The 18545-nt window shown below is 40.8% G+C and overlaps 1 protein-coding gene across 1 annotated transcript in view; it reads right to left on the bottom strand.

The window, feature by feature from the left end:
• The window catches only part of Sesn3 (sestrin 3), a 60065-nt gene that overhangs the window by 8526 nt on the left and 32994 nt on the right, over nt 1–18545 (bottom strand). Inside the window, exons 2-6 of the mRNA XM_005346806.2 lie at nt 9547–9612; nt 7197–7394; nt 5434–5616; nt 3086–3322; nt 1406–1580 (exon numbers count right to left, since the gene is read on the bottom strand). Coding sequence (XP_005346863.1) covers nt 1406–1580; nt 3086–3322; nt 5434–5616; nt 7197–7394; nt 9547–9612 — 859 coding nt within the window. The remainder of the gene's footprint in view (nt 1–1405; nt 1581–3085; nt 3323–5433; nt 5617–7196; nt 7395–9546; nt 9613–18545) is intronic.

The following is an 18545-nucleotide window of genomic DNA, read 5'->3' as shown; positions in this document are numbered from 1 at the left end:
TATTAGCACACTGTCAACATTCCCCCGCTGCAGTATTAGCATACCCACTGCATTACTCTCCTTTTCCCCCCACTTCTTTTCTCTGCATTTTTCATTTCTTTGTTAATGTCTGGAATTTAGTTAACTGCAGTGCACCCAATTCATTTCTTAGTTTCTGACTCAAGCTCCCTGTGAGACACTGATAATGTCACACCCTGTGCTCAAGCTTAAGGCTCCCTCCTGGTCTCTTCTCTGCTCTTGTGTGCTGTGCAAACGTGTTTGGTCTGTGGGCATGGCTGAGGGTGGACAGGATCAGGGGACTGAAAGGTGGCTCTCATTTAAGAACACTGGCTACTCTTGAGGAGGAGCTTGGTTTGAACCCCAGCACTGACATGTGGGTCACAACCATTCACTACTCCAGTCCCAGGGGATCAGCGACCTCCATGGGTACCAGGCACACATGTGACATACATACATACATGTGGGGAAAACACACACACGTCCCAGCAGCACAATTCTCAGAGCTTAGAGGACACCTGTCAGGGCTCCCATTTGTGTCTATCATCTATGCTGCTGAGGTCATAGTTACCTTTAAAGATGCAATTGGAAAGTTGCCTTACTATTCCAAAATTCCTTAAGAAAAATTCAGTTTTACATTTATTTATATAACTGAGTATGTGTGTAGGTGTATGCAGGCCATGGAGCATGTGTGGAAGTTAGAGGAGAGCCTGCAGGAGTAAGTTCCAGTCTTTCACCAGGAGGTCTCAGAGTCAAACTCAGACTGCCGGGTTTGGTGGCAAGTACTGCTGATCTCAGCAACTGACCTGCTTTGAATATGTTCAGGACAGAATCAGGACAACAGCCCTACATATCTGTCTCAGGATTAGTGATAGCCATGTGCTGTATAACAACACTTTATTTAGTCAAAGACTGAATGCATATATGAAGGTGGTTCCTCAAGATGACGCTGGATCTAGAAAATTCCTACGGCCTATGACACTACAGATAACACACTGCATTCTCAGGCATTTCACATTGAGGTGACAACGCTATGAACAGACCTGGTGCCCTGCCAGTCACACAGCAGATACCATGATATAACACAAAATAGAGCCACAGATTTATGTATTTGCTATCTGTGCTTCTCATGTTATTGTTGAACACATCTTATCAAACATGTACTGTTGAATATCATGCCATGTTCTGCTGGCAATAGCTATACACTCTTCATGTTTAGAAGGAGTACCATCTAAGTGTGTGAAAGTGCACTCCATAGTGTCTGCATAACTGCAGGTTTCTCAGAATGCACCCCACTGTTGCTGAAGCAGGCGTTCATGGAGTGACTCCTCCTTATGTAGTTGTATGGAAAATACTAAAGGCTGGTGGCTAATAGTCTCTGAACAACTAGCCAAGAGCAAGAACACACCTGAGTGAGGAAATGAATGGAAAGTCTCTCCAGGGACCACAAAGAGACTTTCTTTTGTTTCTTTCTCAAAACGCGTGGTCATTTCTTCCTGAGTCGTCTCTCCATCTTCCCTGTCTTCCTGAAGCCTTTTCATCCTTTCCATTAAGGCTTCTAGCTCACCCAGTGAGTCCACAATCTGGAAAAACAAGACAATGTTGGTGCTATGGCACTACAAACTGCTCCAGGAAGCCCCTCCTTCTCCAACTCTACTACAGCATGCATACAGGACAGTTATTTAGGCTGCAGAAGATATGAACTTTTAATTGACAGGAATATTTTAAATATGGCTAGGGTAGGCAAGTATATAGAGATAGAAGGCAGATGAGTGACTGCCATGGGCTACGCATGGCAGAAGAGGATGTGTGTGTGTGTGCTGCTACTGGCTACGGAGTTGCTTTTTATACTACAGTAACATCCTAAAATTTATTGTTGCCAAACTCTGTGATCATCCTTACAACTATTTGGTTGTACCCTTTTAATGGGCAAATTGGGTGATATATAATTGACATTTCATTGACGCTATTTAAAAAAGAACTTGAGTTTTTCACTAATTCCACAGCAATTATATGACATACTCAAATATTTTCAGATGTATGAGCCTGCTTCAGTTATAAATATAAAAAAATTATAGGTGTGTGTGTATGTGTGTGTGTGTGTATCGAAATACAGAATTCTAGTGTTTGGTATATGCAGTCTCAAAATTTCTCCTTTCTGCCTTCTAAGATCTATTTTCCTTTGTTTTCCAGGATCTTACAGACAGATGTTGTACATGGGTCTGACTTTAAAGGCCTGTGATAGTGACTGTATCAATCTCAGTTTTTGTTACTCTAACAACATCACTTTCCTTAAGGTGCCAAGAAAGGTGTAGGAAATCCAAAGAAGGGTACAGATATCATGTATTGCAAGAAATTGAGGCCAAGAAGTCACCTGGGCAGTGAAGATATTCAGAAGGACATTTAAGAAGAGAAAAATAGTTTAATGATAAATTTCAGTATGGTTTTCCACTGAAGGTGAACTCTGTAAACAAGGGTGTATGTTTAAAGAAGAGAGCGTAGAGTCTTCTTGGTTACAGTGTCTTCAGAGTAATAACAGCTTAAAAGTTCAGGTGTGGGTGGGCAAAGGTATTATATAATAAAGACTTAAAGTTAAAAATAATAGTCAAAACTTTAGGTACTGATGAAACTTTTACAATGCTAACAGCATCTTTCAAGTAGATAATATCCTCTCTGGTCACAGTGAACTCTCTCTGGATAATATCAGCAAGAAGATTCCAAGAGAAGTGATGTGGGACTCCCCTGCCCCTGGTTGATGGGGAGGCTGCTTCGGCCTATGACAGGGCAGATTGGAGCTAGGTAGGAGGATCAGAGATGTGGAGGGAAGTGGGCACGGTCAGGGAGAAGCCATGTAGCTGCCGAAGGAGAAAGATGTCGCTGCCAGAAACTTTCCAATAAGCCACAGCTTCGTAGAGATATACAGATGAATAGAAATGGGTTCATTTAACATGTAGGAGTTAGTTAATAAGAAGCCTGAGCTAATATGCCAGTATTGTAACAAATATAGTTTCTGTGTGATTACTCAGGTCTGTGTGTCTGGGAAATGAACAAGCAGGTTCCAGCTACAGAGAAGCAGTTGAGTACAAACCCCAAAGTTGTTGCCCGCCAGGGATGCGTTCTCGATGCTGTTGTCATTAGCCAGATCACACACGCAGAAGCTGTTCACTGAGATTAGTCTGAAATTGTTGGAGATTCCCGGCTCTCTCTCTGGGTTGATGCCACTACCAAAAACAAAGCTGGCCAGAGCATGATAGTGAGCCAGGAGGACCACGGCGTGCACTAGCTCAGGCAGGGACCAATTGTTTTCTCCAGTTTTGACAAGTTTCTGAAATGAGAATGTGGGTCAACATGAAAACCAGAGGAAGCGACAGTCTCACACACTCACTTGTAGTCATGTTAACTAAAATTCCTTTTAGAATGTCTCACATATTAGATAGGCCTTTGGTCACACGATGTCATGTACAAACTACCAAAGCCTCGCAACATGTGGTGGCATCGCCTATAATAAATACTGTACTGCAGCCCTTTAAAAACATTAATAAGATGTTAAGATAATCAAGAAACATTAAAGCTGGAAGGGACTTTGACATTTTCTATCAAAGCCATTAATTTTCAGGCATATTAGATACTCTGTCCCAAAGTCATGTGAAAATCCAGTTGAACAGGATAGCTGTTGATTTCCCTCTAGACACCATTTGGTAGAGACGTCCACCTCCCCATTCTACAGGACAGAAAGTGACTGTTCACTGAAGTAGGAACTTATGACATGTCAGTACACTTGTTCATATGCTAGTTCATTTGGCCTCTATTTACAGCCACAATTAAACCCATTAAAAACAACAATACCAAGTAATGTCCAATATTGGCTACCAACCTGACTGTGTCTGCAGACAACTACAAGCCAGTCACTAACACTGAGTAATTTTCCTGATTACATTTCTTGAAGACCCACTCTAAAAGTGGACCAGGTCCCGAAGTAGATAAAAGTAGAGGAAAGCTAGCTGAGCAGTTCAAATGCATGCATGCATTCTCTCTCTGCTCCTGACATGTGGATGTGCATGCTGCTTCAAGCTCCGGTCTTCACTTCCCTGCAGTGATTAATGGACTGCACCTTGGAATTGTAATTTACAATAAATCTTTTCTCTCATAGGTTGCTTTTTGCAGGATTAACTCCCAAGGGTGAATTTCACCAATACCTCCCGGAGACTCCTTTCCATCAGTTCAATATTCATTCACACAGGTAATGCTGTTCTTTTCTCTATTAAAAAAAATCATCTTTATATGACTATAGCCTTAGACATATATTTTTCTGCTTTTCAAATCTGACATTTTGACATGTTCATTTTTCCCGAGGCTACACTGTTACACTATTTTTAAAACACAGGTACAATATAATGCACCTAAGGATTTCATTTCTGAATTGATGTCAGGTTATTCTTTTGTTTCTTCTTCAGTTACCTGCCACAATGAATAGCTTCTTTATGCTCCAGCTCCTGTCAAGCCTTGAAGTGGTCCTCACCGCCCACTTGTCTTTGAAATGTTGGCTTGTCCTGCCTGTGCCCAATCCTCTTTCCTTAGTCCTTCACCTCGACTGTCACTTCTGTCCTCCCTATCTAATCTCCATCCTATCAATTCTCTGATGTACTAACACACTATGAGATCAGAACAGACCTAGAACCGTGCTATGCTCCACAGAGTTCAAAAGTTGCCAAAATCTAATATTAAATAATAGAAACAGAGTGCTCGCTTTAAAAACTGGACAGTGGTTTAAAAGGCATTTCTATGTATTAGCACATTACATGTGTATTTGTAAGCAAGTGTCTGAGACGAAGGTAAGGCTTCTCCTGCACTGAACTCTGCTGGACAGCACTGTGTCTGAGGAAGTAACTAAGTGTCTGAGATGGAGATGTTTATTTCTTTTTATTTCTTATCTGGCCAGTAATTCCCACACCAGCTGGAAGTCACTTTTGTTTTATAAAAACCATTTCTTTATGGGTCTTAAATTATGAAATGTTAAAACTACTGAAGGATTTAGAATTCAGAGATCTTCCAACTTTATGGAATTTACTAACTAAAGGCACATATCACTGACAATACAGTCAGAAGCAGGACATCCTTGACACTAGTGGATTTGGATCTATTATCTCCTGGACAATGGAAGCCAACTTTTCTCAGTCAGATACCGAAGCACAAGTTCAGGTCAATGAGCAATGCTTATGGAGGATCAATTTTCATTTGCACTTAAATGAAACCCACTGAATTTCTGATTCTTTTCTGTAAGTGTATAATACAGCATCTTTTGTTTCTCAAGTTATTAATATATAGGTGTTTAGAATTAAGTCCTTATACATACACACATGTATAATGAAAAAGAGGCCATGAATAAACTCTCAAACTTCCAGTGTAACTCAGAACCTGTATAGAAACACCCAATACCTGAATGTGCTCTTTCGTGATCAGCCAGGGCCGGTGTGCCAGCAACTTGTTAATTTCATTAAGATTTCTCAGCCGTTGTGGTACATATTCTAAGCCATTCAGCCACTCAGCAATCCCTCCAGTCTTTAAAAATTCATCCACATGCATGTTTATCAGGTAGGAACACTGGTGTCTGGCTGCAGCCTAAAGCACAGAAACAAGCTTCCTGAGAACAGTTGTGAGCAGGTCTTTCCACAGTGAGTAATTCAGATGGAGCCAATACAGTTTTTACTCAGTAGCTCTTTTCTCACAAAATCTTCCCTCAGAACTGTTTACCACACTGTTGTTGCAGATTCTTGAATCGATACATGAGGCGGATATGCAGTTTTCAAAGCAAATACTTGTCACATGAAGTCAACGACTTCCTCCTGAGTTTGGTGGACACAGAGCAGCAGCTACACTAGCTATTTTCAGGAAATGCACAGGCACGGGGCAAGTCTGCTATGCGGAAGACACAGTACGCTCCATCTAAAGTTCAGGAGCTTCTACGAAGGTGTATCCTAATCAGGAATCTGGCTTATATGAGGACTTCCCTCGTCTCCCGTAGGATGAATGAAGCAATCACATCTGACCTCAGGGACGGGCCTAGACACCACCATCATGGATCCTCTCTTTATGTAGTCAGTGTCAGCTGAGTGCTGTCAATGGGACACTCATGTGAAGGACGGCTGCTACTCGTAAAAACTATTTTATTCTTTCCAGTCTCTGTATCTCAGCTCTGTCTTAGAGAGTGAGCATTCTCAGTCTGCGTTCAGCCTTGCTGTCATCGAAAGCTTGTATTAAAGTCACAGTTCATCAAGTTCATGTCAGAAAGCACAGAATGCTGTTTTTGTTCAGCTCGGTGACTCTCACCTGGGCAGGGCAGCTCTGCTGGCTGCTGCCTTTGTCTTTCCACGCACAGCAGCATGGGCTCATGCCCCCACTCTCTTCCCCACTGGCTGGCTAGGTAGAGCACAGCTCTCCTCCTACTGCGCTAGGACCACCATCACAGCTCCCTGCCCCGGCCCTCGACTTGCAGATAACACTGACTACTTAGAAGTGCTGCAATCCACTCAGTAAGTCTTCTCTTATACAGATCTGTCACTAGTGGCAACTAGAACTTTTCTCCTATCCCACACCAACGATCATCTTCATGTATAAGATAACTAAGGAAAATGCCTGCAATTAGCTTATGCATAAAACGACCCCAAGAATAACAGCAAAACTGGACCCAAAATCCATCTTTAATCACAAGAAACTAAACATCAAAGTAATTCCACTGAAGGTTAAGCAAGAAACACTCAACATATTAAGTGACTTAAAGCAACTCTGAATGTATCCAAGGGATATGGTATTCAAAAAGCCAGAGGCTTCTTCAGTTATGCCCCATGTAACTATACTCAGCTTCACACACATGCACATACAAACATACATATATGCACACTCACATAAACACACACATATACATACACACCCCTCAATGGATACACACACAGCCATATATGTATCCAATCACACACACATCCCATAATACATACAGTCTCTCACACACACTCATATACACATTAACCCATACCCCCCCAAACATTCACACGTGCGCACACACACATTCCACACATTCACATACAGTCTCTTAACAGGCACACTCACTCACACCTCTCCCCCAAACACATACCTTAGAAGGGACACAGAATATGTGGAACCTAGTTAATGACAGTACGGAGTAGCGGGAAGTAAGCACCTACCATGATGGCAATGTAGTGCCTGTCTGGAAGGGGAAGGGGGCCATCCATGCGTAGCATGTAGAACTGGCTCCTCAGGAAAGATTCCAGGTACTGAGTGTGCAAGCTCATCACCTGTGTGATGTTGTCCAGGCGACCAGACGTAGAGTACTCTTCCACGAGAAAGTTTGTCCGTTCGTCCACCGTGTTTGCTTGGACAACCTATTAACAAGCAGAGACTGCAGTGACGACTGTGATGGAGAGAGCTTTGCTTTCTGCAGACCCTGCCTCTACTGGGAAGATACATATTCATTTGATGCTAACAGACCCTGAAATTATGCAGCTGCTCATACTAGAAACAGAAATTTAAAAAGAGAAAGCACCATTCAGTTTTGGCTTTGGTGCCACAATTTATTAAACAACAAATGGTAAGTTATCAAACATTAAACACGCAGCTATAAAGCTGAGGGAAGAAGCCTCCATCTGTCTTTGCAGGCAAGCAGACAGACTCCAGAGCCCATTGCCTGGCCATTGTCACACAAATGTAGCAAGGCAAATCCAGGAGCATTTGGTCACATGTATTTGCAGCCTACTCTCATCAACTGACAAAGAAAATTACTTGCATTATTTTGGACAAATATCTGATCCTTTGTTGTTTTTGCTGGTCAACATTTTTAACATCTTTATGAAATCTTTTTTAGAGATACAGGAACATATAATGACTTGTGGAAAAATATTAGTTGAAAATCAATACGGACACTAGATTTCATCATTACTAGTCTAAGCCTAATGTAGTAATTACTAAAAACAAGGCATGAAAATAGAACTTACATCCTCCATCGCGGGACCAAAGAACTTCCACAAAATAGATGATAATATACTCCATGCCAGGTTGGTGTCACACACCCAATTGGGTGTGGCAGTGTGAAGAGCTTGTTAATCTTGTGAAAAGATGCAGCTCTGTGAGACTGGATGGACACCAGGTGACCCTACAACTGGCTAAGTTCCCATTTGTATTTTTGAGCTATACTTTTAGATGTAAGATGAACATACTTCTCAGTTTTAGAGATAAGGAAGCAGATTCTGGGTGTAACTCAATGTTGTACATCTAGTTCATAGCAAAGAGTTTGACTAGGTCTGTGAAGTCCAAAGTGATGGCCCTTAAAGACTCACTGCTCTCTTCAGAGCTGGCTTCACAGTTTCTTTTACCCCTGGGGGAGTGCACATTATACAAAGGAAGTGTTTGTGGATAAATACTTAAATGGAGTATATCTAAAAGTGAAGCTGTGAAGAAATGCTAGTTACACTGGCATAAATACAAAAGGCAACTTCACCTCAGCTCGTTATGGAACCCCGGGTACTCTCATTTGCTGTTTCCCTGTTGGGTCAACTAGAGGAACTGAGCTAATAGTTAAGAAATAATAGCCTCCAAACCCAAATATAAATAGGGCTAGGATATTCTATTTTTGATTTGCTTTCTCTATAAGTTTCTGAGTTCTCACAGGGTGTTTACAATATATCACTAGATTCATATGCTGCTCCACATCCTAAGGATGCTCCGGGAGGTAGTGCACATGCATCAGGCCACCATCTCACAGTGCAGCCCTGAGCTGTGCACGCAGGCACATGCACAGCAGCGCTTCTTGTACAGAAGCTGCCACCTCTGAGAGCTAGAGATGCAGCACGGTGACTTTACTTTTTACTCAATGAGAAGGTCGTTGAAGCAGGAACAGCAAGTGAAGTGAAGACACAACCCTAGACATCCACAGACAAAGACAGCTGTGCACACCAGAGAACAGCAGCGAGGAGACAACTGCATCCATGTGCACTGGGCACCCACAGGCAGACAAGTAAGTCCTCACACCTTACAGTGGTTCTCAGCCTGATGACAGCCAAGAGGCATCACCAAGACCCCGACCTCACTGTCATCATCCACAAAGATGCCTACCAACAAAACAGGTGCAAACCTTACTCTGTACCACTGTTAATCTCTCTGCCTTGTACTTACCATCTTGTCACCAAACCCTACCAAAGATACACAGTTGTTAGAGCATTTGTGGCATCCTGTCAATCAATCTTATAAATGAGAAAAAAAAGAGTAACTACCAGTAATGAAGTCATTGTCTTTTAAAGGTAGATTTCATTTCAAAGTATCTTTCTATCCCAATTACATGATAAAAGTACTGTGAAATGCTGGTCTCTTTAAACATGAAAACTTTAAGATTTTCTTAGTGAATCTAAAAAAAAAAACAGCACATTTTTCTGACATGAATAACACATTAAAGAGCAAAACACATCTACTTTTGCATGAAAATATGGATGCAGTACTAGTGAGTTTCAGACTAGATAATGTATTAAGCACAAAAGAACTTACTTCCTTCTCTGGAATAAAGGCACTTGGTCCTCTTGTTAGGGGTTGAGACACTCTGATTCTTTTATCCTGTTTGTAAAAGAAAAGTTCAATGTGTTATGATAACTTTCCCAGAAAATTTGATTGGTAGACAATGACAGTAAGTCAACAGAATTACATAACCCCGAAGAAGTTTGGGGTCAGGTCAAAGAAAATCCAGAGCAGCACTGGTTGTGCCGATGTGAGCTAAAAGGACAGACTTCTACCACAGTGCTGGGGAGATTCAGTCATCAGAGATCATTTTTCAATTGAAAGCTATTAACCCCTACAATCAATTCATACCTGTCCCTACACTGCTACAGTACCACATTGCTGAGGAATATTACTATTTTTGTCCCACTTAAGTCTCTTTATGATTTATCATGAAGATTCTAATGAGTTTGCTCCCTTCTCCATGAGCAAGCCTGGGTACAGAGAACAAAGAGGTCTCTTGAATTCCTTATCTACAACACTTGGGGAAATGGCTACGTGATTGTCTACGATAAAGGTAACACTCTGAGTTAAGAACCAGCCCTCTGAAGTCACCACATAAAACTATGGGTGACAGCATAAAGGTTACAAAGACTGAGCAGGAATAATAAAGAATACAAGCCTTGTGCCTACTAGAAAAGTTTATTGAGCTTTCAATGCCACGAACCCTCCTGAGGAAACTCGACGCTAAGAAAGTAACTCAGGTGGCTCCTTCCCTGAAAGTAACAGAACCTCTTCTAAATGAGCCTACAGTAAGAGCCAGACAAATGGAAACTGACTGGTAGTCCATGGGTAGATACCTGGGTATAAGCGCTCTGTCCAAACCCAAGTAAGGCTAATTAGCATACATTAACAACTTCTCAGGACTATACTGTAGAGTTACATGAACATGATGCAATCAGAGATCCAGGAGAAACAAAATGTCACTCAAATGCAGATGCAAGAGGAAAGAAAAGGGAAGCCCTGGGTGAGTATCAACAGAGAAACCAGTGGTGTTGCTATGAATTTCTGGAAAAAGTAAAGCTTAAACAAGGTCATTTATATTCACTCTCCCTTCCTCCCTCCCCTTGTTAGGGTGTAACCTTAGTCTTTTTTGTTCCTTACAAATAAAAGAGCTTACCAAACACAAATAGTTATTTAAATCCTTTAATCCCTTACTTCATTAAGAAGCAGTTTTAAAACAAATTGGCAAAAGTAGGCAGTTGGGTATTCAACAGTGATTTCTTTGAGAGCCTAATTGGATATTGTGATAGGCCGAGGAGAGGAGTAAGAAAACAGACTTAGCTCCAACCCTTCTGAGTGTTGCACACACTCTCCATCAACTGTCAGTGTTCTAGCAAAATGTATACGTCACATGACAACTGTAAGCTGCTTAAGTTTCCAAACAAGCTACACATCTAGATCACAAAGCAATGCCGTAATTCCCAGGCGATTGCTCAAGGACATGGAGGATGGCACATGAACTGGATTAACTCAAAATTTCTCATACTAGTATTTCTGTCTACAGTGACTATAATCTAATTTGTCTAAAAAAAAAAAACCCAGAATACAAAATAGAAGATCTATGTTCCCCTAGCTCCCCTCTGCAAATGATGACAGATAAAATGTCAAGACATTGTGGTAGTGACACCTGTTTGAGACTAGCCTAGGTTATATAGCCATCTTGTCTCTAGAAACACAAAACAAAATGAAACACAAAACCTAATGCAGCCCACTGTCTGTAGACCTTCATGAACTATAATAGGGAAAGCAACTTCCTGGATAACTAGCCATTTCCAATAAACAAAGCACCTAAGAAGCTGATATAAGGGAGAAAACCAAGTTTGAAGAGAAAAAAATGTAAGTATGGTGATAAATGAACACTGTAAAATAAGAAAATACACAAAATTTAGAGAAAGAGGGTTCAAAAAATGCACATACCCTTACATGGAAGTATCTAAGGGGTTTCTGGAGACAGCATGAGGTACTGCGGTTATAATGTATTTATAAAAATTATGAGTTAGTACATTAATAAACCTAATTTACCTTTAAATTTTTAAAACTTTTACTTTGTTTACAAAAGTACTTTCTGCAACAGATAACATTTATATATAACCTGTGTTTTTATTGTAAGGTAACTACAGGATCCTGCAAGCAACTCAATACAGTATCATTTTTAAACTACCTCTAAGAAGGCAGACATACATGCAGCTACACACAGCATTTGCCTCGCACTGGCAGGCGCACACGGCGTCTGAGACGAGAGTGCTAGCAGCCATCATCTACCTCACTGTTGCAGCTACATGCAGGATGTGCACTTCACTCCTGAGTAATGCTGGCACGAACATCCTTAGAGCAAGAGACCTGTGGCATAGGCCATAAGATCTGGGGTTTCGACTAGAATTAACCTTAAAAGAGTTACATACTGCTACAGAAAACAAAGATGCCCATTTTTATCCCCTGAGAAATGTCCACATAACACACTCATTTCAAAAGTAGAAATGTTCTTGGGTTGTTTTATTGTATGCTTATTTGAGTACCAAGTTCATAAACAAAGATGAGGATCAGATCTGTGTTTGCAATGTCACTCTGGGGGTGACACTGCGTCTGGGCCATAGAGAGGAAGTTAGTAGAGGTCTGGAGACAGCCCATGAGAGAGGTGGCGGCGTAGTGTTACCTGAAGGCACTGTCTTTTCAATAAATTGAACGGAGAGCTAACAGCATTTTCTTTTTTCTTTTCTCAGATACACACATACATAAGTACATACATAAATATGCATATTGTGTAGCTATTACACATATATAGTATGTAACAATGTATACATATGTAAATATACCTATAGGTACATGTGTACTTTGTATATATGCACGGTTTTGCTTGAGACAGGTCTTGCTATGTACCTCTAGCTGGCCTGGAACTCCACAGTGCGGACCAGGTTGAACCTGCAGCAATCTGCCAGCCTCTGCCTCCTCTTAGACTCACAAGTGTGAGTCATCGCCTTCCCTCAGCTGCGCTCTCTAACTGGTACGGCTTTTGAAGTCACCACTCCATCTAGCTTCTGCATGGGACAGCCTTCCTGGGGTTTCTCTGCTGCAGCAAATGGCTGCTGTACACATTTCTAAAAGGCTGAAAACCAATTAGAAAAATGGCCAAGGCAGATCCTCAATTTCACTCTGAGCTCATTTTACTCTCAAAAAAAAAAAAAAAAAATTCTACCAGTCCATTTTTATCACTGTATGCTTTAAGGTAAGATCAAATATAAGAGAAATAAAAAACCAAAATGGCCAAGAGATCTGCTTTCAACTATACACTAGAGTTCTAGTCAACATTTCACCTTTCCTCGGCTTTTTCTTGGGTATCTGAAATACCAAAAAACAGCTTTCTACTTTATTCTTTAGGCTAGTCATTCTAAAAGCCCAGCCTTGGTGCTTATATGATAGGCACTGGCCACATTTAGTTAAATTTAAAATAAGTTTAAAGCAATTTCCATCTACACTGGTCACACTTCTAGTGCCTGACAGCCACATCTCACAAAGTTGCCAGGCTAGCCAGTTTTGGAATCACTGCACAGGAACGGCCAGTACTGCTCTCCTTTTTTCCCTGGGCTCTGAGGATGTGTCTTGATTCTGAGAGTGTGCTGAACACTACTGCCCCTCTTTAAAATCAACACCACATGGGATCTACCTGTAACTGGCAGGTGCTATTAAAGTGTGAGTGAGCAGCAGTGCAATGGCAGCCCTGTGAGCTAAGTCCTGAGAAACTGAAACTCTAAGCCTCCAACACAGCCAAGCTACCACCTACTCCGACTCTCTTACAAGCAAACTCCCCCGAGGCCTTCTCATAGCCTGCTCAGTTCACACTAGCTCTCAGCTCTCCTCTCACTCCATGGCCCACAAGGACACCTTTTCTAGATGCCCCTCACACCACAAAGAATTATTCTCTCAAGTGAACATTCTCTTCCATGGCTTTCACTATCACACAAACAAATGCCACCATAACTTAACACTGGAGGATTGGGGGAGCTCAATGACAAGGGCGTTAAATGAAAAAGAACAAAAGACGTGACTCTGTATCTTCTCTAAGTGAGGAGTAAGTTCTCTGAAGTCCTTAAGTTGGCACTGGGGCATCCTGGGACATTGTCATATACGTTCAGTCTTTCAAACTACAAAATGACTTTGTCATTTAGTAAGTCCATTATGAAACTGCATGACTGAGTGACAAAGAAAAACTCAATTTTCTGTTTCATAGCTGTCTTTAACGACATGAGGCCCTGAGCTGCAGACTAGAAACATGTAAAAACTCAATATTGAAAGTCATTTTATTCCAAAGACTTAATACTGGCAGGTCTTCAGGGCACCACATCAGCAGTGACCCTGCTCACTCAGAGGGTTGTACTTCATGCAGACAGTGTCAATCCTCTAAATGTCTCTCAGCCGTCGGTTTTTGCTCATGCTAAGGAAGATGTCAGCTCTCGGCTGTAGCTCTTGCCCTTGTGAAGAGGCCCTGGCATCACTTCCAGCTGACATACAAAGCTTGGTAGAAAACGAGGCACCATAGTTTCCTTCTGCCCATTTTCTCCCATGAGAGAAAAAGAAAGCTACATGAAAACCTGGGTCATTCTATATCAAAGGGAAAAATAACCTGTGGCTGTCCTAAATTCAAACTTTTATTAAATTTTTCTATTTATTCATATGTGTGACAGAGGTACGCACGCCATGGTATATATGCAGAGATCCGAGGATAACACTTGGGGGTCAGTTCTCTCCCACTATGTGAGCCCCTGGACGAGACTCAGGTTGTTGGACTTGGTAGCAAGAACTTTACCAGCTGAGCCATCCCATGGGCCCAGTTACATTAATTTTGAGGACAAAGATGTCCTGGGTCCTTTTCTTTAACTATCTGTGATTAAGGTAATGATTTATTCTTGGACTTAAAAGCCTTTTATCATACTAGTGAATTGTACCATGACACTTACATCAAGAATCTTGTTTAGCTTTTGTGAAAGTCACAGGAAGCGAACAGCCTAGAATTTTTCTTAGCTGCTGTCCATCATGATGACCATTAGCTTCATGGGCTGATGGATTTTAAGTTGATTGATATTAAGTGGTAGATTTAAAGCCTCAACTGCCTACCTACATGCTCAAGATTCAAGAGCAACATGGCAAGTGGGTTCCAAGCATGTGATTCTAGACCATTCCATCAGCATCAAAGGTTCTGTGGTGCAGTAGGCAGTACTTCCCAGCATTGCCCTGATTTGGGGGCAATAGAAAGGTGGAAAACGGCTGTTTTCATAGGACTGAACCCAGCACAACATGTACTAGTAGAGGGGAAAAAACAAGATGTAACTGGGAAAAATGTAAAACCAAGAAATTAACTAGCTAGAAAAGCTGGAAGATACCATTTCTCAGTCCTCATTCGTTAATAACTTTGAAACCACTAAAAATAAAGAGAAATTATCTAGATTCTGGTGCTAGAAAACAAAAGGGAGTATAAAGGTATATAAAGTGCTTAAAACAGAAGGACTCTAACTTGTGGCTTCTTTTCAAATATTCTAGACAACAGTCAAAATGTTCTTATTTTATCTATTAGATTCAACCATTTCAATCAAGAAAGCATTGGCCAGGCCTAGCGGTGGTGGCACATGCCTTTAATCCCAGTACTCGGGAGGCAGAGGCAGGTGGATCTCTGTGAGTTCGAGACTAGCCTGGTCTACAGAGCTAGTTCCAGGACAGGCTCCAAAACCACAGAGAAACCCTGTATCGAAAAACCAAAAAAAAGAAAAAAAAAGAAAAAAAAAAGAAAGCATTGGCCATAAAATGGGAGCTATACTTTATGCCTGCTCTATACTTTATACTACATGCTTTGAGGGGCATTACCAGGGCTGCCATCTCAAAAGTGCTGCTAGCAGGTATGGTCCCTTCTGAACAGTGCAAGCAGAGAGGATCTACTAGACAGAAATCAGCTGAAATTATGTCTATTAAGCAATTACCTGTTGGCAAACAAAACCTTGAAAGGATGAAGTTGAGATATATTTAGAAAATTAGCTCTTTTGACACTTAAGAGCTAAGCACTTTACTAGATCACCTTATATAAATTAATCCCAATAGAAAATTAAGACACCTGCAAGTTTGGGACCCTTAAAATCATGAGTCTTTAAAATTAATCAGCAAACTACTTGCTTATAGGTGGATAGACTTGTTTGTTTCCTGCTCACTCAGATGCAAATAATCACACAGAAACTATATTAATTACCACATTGTTTAGCCAATAGCTTAGTCATATTTCTAAATCTTAAATCTTAAATTAACCCATTCCTATTATTTTATATTTTACCATGAGGCTCATGGTTTACCAGTTAAGGTTCAGGGGCATCTATCTCCTTTACCAGCTACATGGTGTCTCCCCGACTCTGCCTTCTTTCTCCCAGCATTCAGTTTAGTTTTCCTCACCTAGTTCTACTCTACCCTATCACAGGCCAAGATACAGTCTTTATTCATTAACCAATAAAAGCAACACATATACAGAAGGACTTCCCACACCATTTCCCCTTTTCTGTTCAAATAAAAAGGAAGGTTTTAACTTTAACATAGCAAGATTGCATACAACAAAACAGTTACCAAGCAAGAATTATACTTATAATATTTAGTCAATTTACATTTGGCAAATTAAGGAAAATATCATTTATCCTATCTTTGTGAGTAGAAAGTTTTATATCCAATCTACCTTTTATCATAAGTAAGGAAAAGTATAACTATAACTATCTGTTCTTCAACTCCAACAATGACTCCAGAATATAATATTACCTAAGTAAACAGGAAGTGCATTGTAAGCAACTTGCAAAACTCTAGAATTGACAGAGACATCTTGCTGCCTGGACAGTCACCCAAAGTTCGTCTGTAACATTGACCACCCATCTTCAGGCCACAGGCCCATAGTATCTGGCAGACTTTTCCATGAAGCAAGAAATCTGAAGATCTCTCATGTGTTGTACTGGCAAAGTTCATCGGTCACTTTCTTCTGTGTACTGCAGAATGTCTGGCAGTGACTTTTATAAAGCAGGAACCCTGAAGGACCATCTCACCTTTAAGCAAGTTCAACAGTCATTTTTCTGTGGTTCCTGCATATCCAGTTCATAAAGCATCTCATCAAGCGTTCAAGCAAGAACAGTTTCTTGCCCAAATTGCTAACAAACTCCATAAGGAGACTCTTCAATGTCCATCTTCCTCTTGAAATAATTGGTGCTACTAGGAGCAGAGATGTCTCATTGTCTTGAAAAGTCCTAAGTTCTTAAAATATTTTGAATGCCATATTCTGTTAGTCTTTTTTAAATTTTTTTCCTGTTAGTCTTTGAAAGGTTTGAAGAATACCTATCCATCTGAAATATATCTCTAGATATATCATCTAGAAAATCTAACTAACATGACTACAAGCTTGACTATTAAAGATTATCTATTAACCTGTATTTATTAACATCTTAATGACTACACGCACCCTAACCAATCTTTTCTGTGAATACAGGAAATCCGGTTGTTGCTGAAGATGCAAGCAGTGCATTTCAGTTGTTTTCTGTCCTTACACTAATCATAGGTGCTCCATTTCAGCAGGATCACTGAAGAAAGACTAGGGCTGGACCACAGTCACAATGATGCAGGAAACAATGTAGATGCTTCTGTTTGAAGACCTTGGTAGGAGATTTCAGCTATATGACGTCTGCACAGATACTAATGACATTGTATATTGCAAAAGGAATGGTCATGGAGAAAGAAACACAGAGAAACTGCTTTAGATGACAGTGGTTAAAGCACTTGGCATAAAAGTGTCATTCCCTACTTTGAGTATGCTCCTACTATTTTGAGAAGAAAAATATTTAGACTTTTAAAAAGTCACACCCCTCCCAGGCTTGATTAAAATATATATTTGCATTTACAATACTATAATGTCTAAGATCTATAGCCACTTAGTGAGAAAGATCTGGAATGAGGACAGCAACAGCACAGGATCTTTTTTATACATGCCCCCACTCCTCTTATTCTGCGCTAGTATTTCAGGGACGTGCAGAGCGTCAGGAGCTGGCCTGCACACTGTACTGTGTGGAAGTTCGCAAAGCTCCCCTCACTGTGGGAATTCATCTTGTTCTAGAAAACCTTGTAAGAGTACCACTTGCATTTTCCAGTTTTGTGGCATACAAATACATCCTCTGGATCATTTGGCTAATTGGCTTTAAGAAAGTTAATTTTTTTTAAAGGCAATTAGCCTCCTTTCTTATCATGCTTGACTTCTTGAAGATCCAAGCACTATACTTGGCATATATAAATTTTTGATAAGCTTCTGTGCAATGAATGAGAATCTTTAACTGATTTTCCCTCTTTAAATGGTACTCATTTATATGATAAATAAACTCCATGAGGTTAAATCACAAAAAAAAAAAGAGTACCACTTGCAATTGAGCTACAGAAGTGTGGTCGTTTGAATAAGAATGGCCCTCAAAGGCTCATGCATTTGAATGAGCAATAGAATATTAACTAAGGCAGAAATTGGTACCAGGGAGCAGGGAATTGCTGTGGCAAGCCTGACCATATTCTTGTTGGCAGAATGTACTCTTTGGGAATCTGGATTATGAAAGCAGCTGAATGCTTTAAGCAGGGATTAATAGGCATACTAGTAGGAGCATGGAAGACAGCACTGAGGACAATTTGAACTGTGGGGGCCCAGCTGAAGAAGTTACAGAATAGGGACTGGAGAGATAGTTTAGAGGTTAAAGGCACTGGCTGCTCTCCCAGAGGTCATAAGTTCAAGTCCCAGAAACCACGTGGTAACTTACAATATCTATAATGAGATCTTAGTCATCAGGAAATGGCACTACTTACAGAGTCTGGCATACAGGCATACATGCAGGCAGAACACTATATACATAATATAAATAATTTTTTTTTAGCCGGGTGGTGGTGGCGCACGCCTTTAATCCCAGCACTCGGGAGGCAGAGGCAGGCAGATCTCTGTGAGTTCGAGACCA

Source organism: Microtus ochrogaster, chromosome 5 (genome assembly GCF_000317375.1).
Source record: "Microtus ochrogaster isolate Prairie Vole_2 chromosome 5, MicOch1.0, whole genome shotgun sequence".
NCBI classification, from domain to species: domain Eukaryota; kingdom Metazoa; phylum Chordata; class Mammalia; order Rodentia; family Cricetidae; genus Microtus; species Microtus ochrogaster.
Note: the sequence above shows the minus strand (reverse complement) of the source record. Positions and strands in the feature narration are given on the sequence as shown.